Consider the following 8,844-nt stretch of genomic DNA (forward strand, 5'->3'; position numbering starts at 1 on the left):
AGTGAATTGAAGTACAATAGGACTGTGGGGCAAACCTGTAATGTTGAGTATTGGACAGACTAGAGGGGAATCCTAGCTGTTGCGTGGGTCCCCCCACACTCAGAGTGAGGAGGGCAGTGGCTATATGTCTTGAGGGGCAGATCTTCCCTGGCACTGGGTTAAGGGCAAACCCGTGTCCCCGATTGGATCTGCTGCCTGTGTGGGACCTGAGTGAGGGGAGAATGCAAACTCAGCTACTTCTGGTGAATTGGGCCTCCTTGTGGCCAGGGCATGGCTGCAAGGCAAACATGTGAACAACTAGAACTGCCACTAAATCCTCCAGAAAGAGCAAACAGGGTCATGGTCGCACTATAAAGTAGTGTCCAGCTGACTTCAACATCAGGCTGTTCTTAGAAATCTCCTGGGAAAGGGAAGACTCTGGTTTTATGGCCTCTACCCTCCCAATCCTCTCCCCTATCCTGCTGCTGTCTGCTACCACTTTCAATGCTGCTCTCTTCTTCCTCTGAGCTCTGTGCTGTCGAGCCCTTCGGAGCCTGGCAACGTGTTATCCTGCTTTTCCAAGGCATTAGAGTAGTGATGCAGGAACGCTAATGTATAACGTGCCTGGCACTTGCCAAGAGAACTGCCAGCTGTGTCCCCAAGGTAGCATATTAAAAAAAGAGTCTGCTCTGACGTCCTATCCTGGGGTACCAGAGCTCTTCCCAGATGCAACCCTCGCTTGGCTCTGCCACAGTTCCATTCCTGGCTGTGGAGGGAGGCCTCTATCTCTACCTGGCCAGACCAGCCATGTGGATCCTGTCTGCTCGCAGAGGCCTGCTTTCCCTGTCTCAGCCCTCTGCTGTCTGAGATCATTAGTACTTAATTTATTAAGTCTGCAGTCACTGCAGCAGAAACTGGGCATCCAGCTTCCTCTGCGGCCAGCACTGGCTTAGCGTACCATAGAAATGCATTGAAAGGACTATCTGTGTGAATGGTAAAGGGTCTCTGTTTAGACATCAGCAGTCACTTGAACCCTGGGGCCCCGTTTAGGACTCTGCAATAGAACCCTCTCTCTTCCCTTGAGCTCCCTTTTCTGCCCTTGAAACTGGGGCTGTATTATAGGCCTTATGGAAACGAATTGTTTGTATGCGTAATGGCAGTGAAAGAAAGCTGATCTTAATGATCATTTTTTGGCTAGCCACAGACTGACTACAGCAGTGGCAGTTTCCACCCCTGCCTCTCCACTGTGCTGCTTGTTCTCTCTGAACTAACCTCCGTCTAAGCAGTCCTTCGACTCCATGGCCCATTCCCTTCTCTGCAGTCTGTGGATAATGCCAGTTATGGTGGAGGCTCCTGTGATAACTGAAGCCAACAACCTGTTGTTGGATGGTGTCTGTCATCCAGCTAAGATACTGTCCCCATTTCCCAGGCTCTGGCAGGAATATGGTTGGTGCACAAACTTACTTGTGGTGGTCTGTCAAAAGTTGCCATGGAACCTTTACTGCTTTATTCTGCTGCCTGGAATCCTGCTCGTGCCTCACTCTTACAGTAACATGCTTCCATTCCTGCAGTGGGGAATACACCTGACCTTTCCAGGCTGCATCCAGTAAGTTTGGAGCCAGCAAGTGAATTTATTAACTGCTACTTTAAGCCAGCACCACAACAGTTAATCAGAAATGCTCAACAAAGGCTGGCGGTGCCAAAACCAGAGAGCTCTGCCCTCACAGAGCATCCCTTCAGAAACATGGAATGCGGGAGGGCTGTTGGCTACTTCAGCCTGTACCTGCACGATAAAGAACAGCTAAGGAGGGCATTGAACATAAGACATAATTGGTTTTTATTCACTCATTTCCTTGCAAAATAAGCACAGGGGAGCAGCCATCAGGCTCTGAAACTAGATTCAGCTGCTCTAGATGTACATGAATTGCTACTTTGCCATGCTAGAAACCCTCGTGCTCCCCCACATCAGTGACTAACCCCAGCTCTGCCTGGGGAACCAATCTAGCCTTGTAAAATGGTCCTGGGTGCATCTGTGCAGGCAGGGAAACCTCTTCCCCCACCCTTACCAGGATGCCGCTGAGAAAAAAGTCACATTTTACTTGGCTGAGCACGGCTTTGCTTGACTCCACTTCGGAGCACTCGCTGGCCCGCTAGGCTGCCTGGGCCTGGATTGGGACTCTGCACTCCTTCCTGGTGCTGGCATAGAGGCTGCTGCATCATGGGATGCTATTCGGCCTGACTGTGCTAGGAACCCCCCAGCTCACAAAGTCGCCTGTCTTGTATTTCCTGCAGGGCAGAGTTACGATGAGACTGTGGACATCTTCTCGTTTGGGATAGTTCTCTGTGAGGTAAGTCCAGGCTGCACTAGGGTGTCCAGGGGGTCTGAGCAAGAGGCCTGTCAAACATCACCAGGGTCCTACCTCTTCCTCTCCATACACAACAGAAGGCAGCTCTGTGCAGCTGAGTCTGGGGTTCCTGACTCAGATGTACTGTGGCTAGGACTAGAGTCTGGGGAGTTACACTTTGCATGCCCATCTCACGCCCACAAGTGAGGAGGTGGGAGGGAAGAAGGCACTTATTGCTCTGTTGGTGCAGTTCCCTCCTTAAACTTAGAGCTGGTGCTGGGAAGGAGACAATCTGGCTCTAGTGCAAAAATCTTGGAATTTAGGTGACATCTTCCAGCAACATGGGAGCTTAGAGTTGAGATTCCTTCTCCCTCCTCCTGAACCCTGGTTACCTAGCTTGTAACTAGCCATAATAATTCAGGGCCTTTTGTAAGAGTGGGATTGGACATTAGCAAGGTGGTCAAAATCTGTCTGAAGGTGAAAAGTGGGGCTTATTTCACAGATCCCGTTTCTGGAAGGAATCTGTCTGGTCTGGCTGCACAGCCAGACTTCTCTGCCCCACTCCTGCTGTGTGTAGAGAATAGGCCATCTCTTTTCTCCATGATATGAATGTCTGATGCAGATCATAGAACCAATATCCTGTGTGCCTAAAACATCTCCCCACCTCCTTCCCTTGCATCACCAGACTGTTCCAAAAGGAAAGCACAGCCTTTTAAAGTACCCAGCGTGTATAGAAGTGAAAGCAATCAGGGCTGGCAGGGAGACCAGAATTGGAGTTTTCCTCTTAATGCTTGGGTGGCGAATATGGAAAAAATGTCCTATGCATGAATGGTGCAGCCTCACCCAGAGTTCTGCACTGGTAACCAGTGTTCCCTCTCATTTTTTCCGTCCATGTGTGGAATGAATTTTGTTATGCGCACCAATAGTGAGGTGTGCGTCACCAGTAGGAACAAAAACCTAGATGGGGTGTGTGTGTGTGTGTGTGTTTATATTTGTTAAGTTACCATAGGGATAATTACTCCAGCCAGGGCAGGTTAGGAATTTTAAAACTCACTTCTCAAAGAATTAATTTTAAGCCTGAGAGAGAAATAAAATTTATGAAATGCACAGACCAGTCAAACTAAAATAACAGCACTTGGAAAGAATAAAATTACAGAGAACATATATGTGCATTGCAGGAAGTACCAAGAACTAAGTATGTGTTGGGAAGTGTGTGTCAGAGACAGTGCGTGTGTGCTGGCTGCTGGGGAGGTCTGAGACACTGCGCTCTGTCTCTTTAAGGCACTCACCAGAAGGCTCAGACCGCAGCAGCTGAGCTCTCCTGCTCCTGAGACCTGTCCCTGCTCTGCAGAGATGGGGTACAGGGGCTGGGGGGAGGGGGACACCCTGACATCAGCACTCTATGTACCCCCAACCTCCCTGCTTTGCACAGCAAGCAGGAGGGTCCTGGGAGCAGCTGGCCAGGGGCTCCAAGGGAGAGGGCAGGAGCAACAAGGCTGCAGAGCAGCAGGGGGAAGGGCCCCTGAACAAGCGCTGCTGTGCATGGCTCTGCTAATCAAGTGCACAGCACTTGATTCACTTCTGGGTGGCCGTGCGACTGCGCAGCTTAGAGGGAACACAGCTGGCAACCCATCTTGAAGGTTAGTGCAAAATTGCAGATGGGGTTCAGAGAACAGTAGCAAGAATGAATAGGGGCCTAGAAATTTTTATAGAGAGGGATTGAAAAGATCTAGTTTGTTTACCTTAGAAAGGAGACACATAAGAGGAAACACTATAGAATATATATGATAGAGAGGTTTTCTTCCTCCTATCTCTCTCTCTCACACACACACACACACACACACACACACACACGGGAACATTCAATGAAATTGAAAGGTAACAAACTCAAGTGATACAAATAATTTTCTACACAATGTATAGTTAGACTGTGGAACTACTTGCCACATGATGATGTGGTTGTGGTCGTCAACTTGGCAGTATTCAAAGAGGGACTGTATTTATATGGATAACAAGAACATCCGGTTAGCATAAAGTATTGTAACAGAGTATTGGAAGAGAAATAAAACCTCATGTTTTAAATCAATCTAGGTGTTAGGGATTAGGCTGAGACCTTTGTGGGAGCAGATTATCACACATCTCCCTGTTCTGGGGTTTGTTGCACATTCCTCTGAACTATCTGCTGTTGGCCACTGTCAGAGATGGGATTCTAGACCAGATTGACCACAGGTCTGAACCAGTCAGGCAATTACATTCCTAGGCTTTGACTGGTGGCCTTCTGTATCCAGGATGACTGTTATAATTCAATGCAAAATGTCTTCAGTGTAAGGAGCCCTTCAGTTAGAGGGAGAGAACCGAAGTAGTGTCCTGTGTGTTCTACAGTCTTCTCCCCCATTTCTTTCCTCTGCTTGGGTTTCCCTTCTGAGGTTTTCGATTGGGTCCCCATAATAATGTGTTTGCACTATTTCTTTCCCTCCCTCCTCAGTACTGAAGACACTGTTGCTCCTGCAATGTACTTCAGAGCTCGCTGCAAATCCCTGCTTGCCCTCCCCCAGCTCCCTGGCATGTGAGCTGTGTTGGGGGAGGGGTTTTTTGATAGCATAATGACATCATGGAGGGGTGTGTGCATGCTAGAATGTGTTAATACCCTGGGAGCAGAGGAATTGCTTCCTGCTTCAGTGCATGGACTGATAGTGGCTAGGACACTGCACAGTCTGCATTAAAAGCTAAGGTTGTGTTGTACCCCTTGCAGCAATACCCTAGGGCTTGGATTTCCTCTGCTATAGCAAGGAGAGACTTCTAGGGCCAGCCCCTGTACTGCCTGTGAGGTTTGCCTATATTAAATGGTGTTGGGCTTGTTCCATGAAGGAAGATCAAGGCTTCTGTAGATGGGGACTGGTACAATTCTAGCTCTTCTCCCCCTGCCCTGTAATCAGACACTAATTATGTTTCCAGTGAGCTCAACCTAGCTCTAGAGACTGAGCAACCCCCTCCTGTTAGCCCTCAGATGCTGTCCCTGGTGCTACAATCGCTGTACCTGAGCAGTTCTTTCCCCTCTAGATTATCGGGCAGGTGTATGCTGACCCTGACTGCCTCCCTCGCACACTGGATTTTGGCCTCAATGTAAAGCTGTTCTGGGAGAAGTTTGTTCCTGCTGATTGCCCTCCAGCCTTCTTCCCTCTGGCTGCCATTTGCTGCAGGCTGGAACCAGAGAGCAGGTAAGGTTTCAGGCTGATTGGGGAGTGAAATGCTGGTGAAGCCCCTGTGTGAGGCATGGGTCTAATTTGTGGTTCTCTTGTGTGTCCAGTTTGTATCTTTGCTTCTCTCGAGGGCTGGAGAGTGCCCTCTCCTCCTGCCCCCGCTGGGAAGGTGTTGCTCTGCAAAGTGGGTCAGAGGGGGATGGCAGGCATGTGCTAATATCCAGGGCACTTCGGTTGCTGCGTCCTCACTTCAGGGGGGAGTGTTTTTTGCTGCTCTCTTCCTTTCCCCATCACTGTCCCAGAGCTAGTCCGCTGCTGTCCTACTGACCCATCTCTCTAGATTTGCTCCCCACTCACTTGTGTTATCACTTCTTTCTAGGCCCCCGTTTTCAAAGCTGGAGGATTCCTTTGAAGCCCTCTCTCTCTACCTGGGAGAACTGGGCATCCCCCTCCCTTCCGAGCTGGAGGAGCTGGACCACAATGTGAGCATGCAGTATGGGCTGAGCCGTGACAAACTACCTGAAAGCACAACCTAGGCGGCCCATCCTGCGATCCGTGCTACTTTTCATGGGACCCCCTAGGAGTGGTGTGGAGGGGAGATGTACTTCAGCCTCCTACAGGGCATTCAAAGGGCACCATCTGCATAGTTGGCGCATCACCTCTCCCTCCCGCATGAAACTTAAACCGCCATGTCCGTTTGATCTCCTGGGTTCACTGTAGATTTATGACGTATTTTGCAAGTGAAAAGGGCTGTTTCCTGCCTGCTGCACCAAAGAGAGCTGCTCAACACAAAGGGGAAAACACAATTCTCTGGGGCCTGTCTGGCCTTATATCACTGTGGTGCCTTAGAACTTGACATGTGACTGTAAGCTGTGAAATAGTCCTGGCCTATCTGCCAGGAAGGGAATCACTATAGGAAGTCTTTGTTATGAACTGCTTTCCTGGAATCACTTGTCCCTGACTTTTTAGTGACTGCACTCTCCTTGGAAGAGCTGGAATACACTAGAACTGGGAAAACCAGGCACCTGGCAAAGGGCTCAGTCAGGGACACCATTGCTTTTCTACATGTGAAGGGGGGAGTTCCTGAGCTGTCTAGGGGTTGGGAACTTGGCTCCCTAGTCAGGGTGGGAGAAGCTCTAGGAACTGAGTCGAGCTTGAACAAAATGGTTATGGTATCATGTCTGTGGGTAGCATGTGTCCTGGTCAGTGTAGTTCCACCCACCCAGGCCCTGTTCGGAAACACTACAGCCAGTGAAAACTGGGCTTTGCTCCCCCTTTTGATGTGAATGAGGCTGTGATCTGAGTCCAGAGGGTAAGAAGGGGGAGACTGAGTGGCTCTCAGATATGCTTTTAACTCTACAAACACCTTCAGCTACTGACTCCACACAACCAGTCCCCCAGGCTGGAACCTCAGATCAGGGAGGAGGACACACCAGCACTCTGATCCTGATGTGCTGTATAAATGGGAGACTTGTCCCCCAAGAGCTTGTGCCCGTTTCTGGGCATTTGGCCTGGTGCAGTGAGATACATGCCTCATAACAGTGGCAGAATATACCTTGTGGAGAGCTGAATAGCTCCAGGCTGAGGCATGTGGCTTGGACTAGGTGAGTGTTTGTTTGAGATGGACAGATGGAATGGAAGGAATTTGAGGGCACACTATAACCGTTACTCAAGGACAGTTGCTGGTGAATTGGAGTCTCATGTGTTCCATCCTCTGCGTGTACTAGTTGGAGTATTTGTAATTCAGTAGTTATTACTGCCCTTCTCCAGCAAGACCTACAGTGGAGGGGAGTCCCATGAGTGGCTTTGCCACTCAGTTATCTGTTCTGGAGCCCCTGACATAGAACTTGGTCACATTCTCCAAACAGAGTCCTTCTCCAGTCATCCATGCGTGCTGAGGGAAGGAGGCAGCATATTCACTGGGGCATTAGAGGGAAATGTTGGAGGAAGGAAACAGCTTCCCCAGTAATATGTGGCTGGTGTTAGCCAGTCAGAGGCTGGCTGCTGAGTCCACTTTGAGTTCCATGCCCTCTTGATAAAACTGGATTCAGTCTCTGCTCTCCTTTGCAGCCCTATATCTAATAGTGAGGAATGTTTGTTCCTCTGTTCCCTAAGGAGTTGAGAATGTGTGAAAGCCTGACCATAGAAATTACATGGGACCAGCCCTCATGTCAGTCTTAAGTTGGTTGTGTTTAACTTTGTGTGGTGGTGGTTTTAGAAACAGAGAAGTCCTGTACTGTGAGCCGGTGCGGGAGTTGCCAGTTGGATCTGGGGGATTCAGGCATTCTGATTGTTACAGGACTTTCTTCCTACTACTTAGTAGGATGAGGAAACTCAAGGGAGGGTGATGTGTGGGTGGGGAGTCTTAACTCAGTGTGATTGCACACTGCAATGTTTGTTGACTAAATTAAAAGCAATAAATATATCCTAGGGATGTCAGGCTGTTTGTCTGCTTTTGGAGCTTATCAAAAACATGAGGCTGCCACAGAATGGGGCCCCTCACTCAGCTGTTGCAGGACTGCAGCAGTGCATCACCAGGGACATCTAACTGGTAGCTGCAGACTGACTTGACAAGGACTATATAGAAAGTTAGGCTCGGAGGCCTGACCTATGCCCAAATCTGCAACAGAACTGCATTTAGCTCGGGTCATGGAACAGGTGGCAGTGACAGCAGTTCCTGTCCGGCCCAGCATTTGCCAGTTTTGAAATCACCTGAACTCTAGCTGTGCTGCCTGCTCTTAATCCATGCCAGCCACTGTAACCTCCTGACTGTGCCTTTATACCAGCCTTTCCAAAGCAAGAGCCAGAGGAACGGAGCTGCCTCTGAGCAGGAAGTAAAGCAAAATCCACTTCCTTCAGAGCAGAAAAGGAATAATTAGATCATCTCTCCCCAGGCCCAGCCTCCTTCGTCACAGTAGCTTGTTCTGGGCTGGTGACTAGACAGCTGCTTTTTTAGGAATGCTCCGCTCCACTCTGCTGCTAGACTTGGCCAGCATGTCCAGAGTCAACATCCCATGGTGTTAGCTATAGGTGAAGACGTGTTCTGCTCTGAATTGCTGAGGAGATTGTGGCTTTGTGTGTGTCCTGGATGGGGCTGTAGCTCTAAATAGAGCCAAGGGTGAACTATAATGGTCTTGCTTATTCCCTCCTTTCACTGCTTTGCAGTTTGGGGTAGGGGGGGCCTTTCCCAGGTTTGAGTAATGCTGTTAGCCTGCTGGTGCAGCTAAATACCCTCAAGGAGCTGAAACGTGTTCAGAAAGGCAGGCTGAGCTGATCACGTTTCCTCAGTGAGCTGCTACTTCAACTGGAGCCCACGCAGG

General features: G+C 49.5%; 1 protein-coding gene across 6 annotated transcripts in view; it reads left to right on the forward strand.

The window, feature by feature from the left end:
• Nucleotides 1-7,958, forward strand: part of LIMK2 (LIM domain kinase 2) — a 43,087-nt gene extending 35,129 nt beyond the window's left edge. For all 6 annotated transcript variants that reach the window (XM_048822005.2, XM_075120231.1, XM_075120232.1 and 3 more), the window contains 3 exons: nt 2,272-2,327; nt 5,385-5,542; nt 5,904-7,958. In XM_048822005.2, the coding sequence (XP_048677962.1) occupies nt 2,272-2,327; nt 5,385-5,542; nt 5,904-6,060 (371 nt within the window). In that variant the 3' untranslated portion in view covers nt 6,061-7,958. The remainder of the gene's footprint in view (nt 1-2,271; nt 2,328-5,384; nt 5,543-5,903) is intronic.
• Nucleotides 7,959-8,844: the final 886 nt, after the last annotated feature.

The sequence above is a fragment of the Caretta caretta genome, chromosome 15, assembly GCF_965140235.1.
Source record: "Caretta caretta isolate rCarCar2 chromosome 15, rCarCar1.hap1, whole genome shotgun sequence".
NCBI classification, from domain to species: Eukaryota; Metazoa; Chordata; order Testudines; family Cheloniidae; genus Caretta; species Caretta caretta.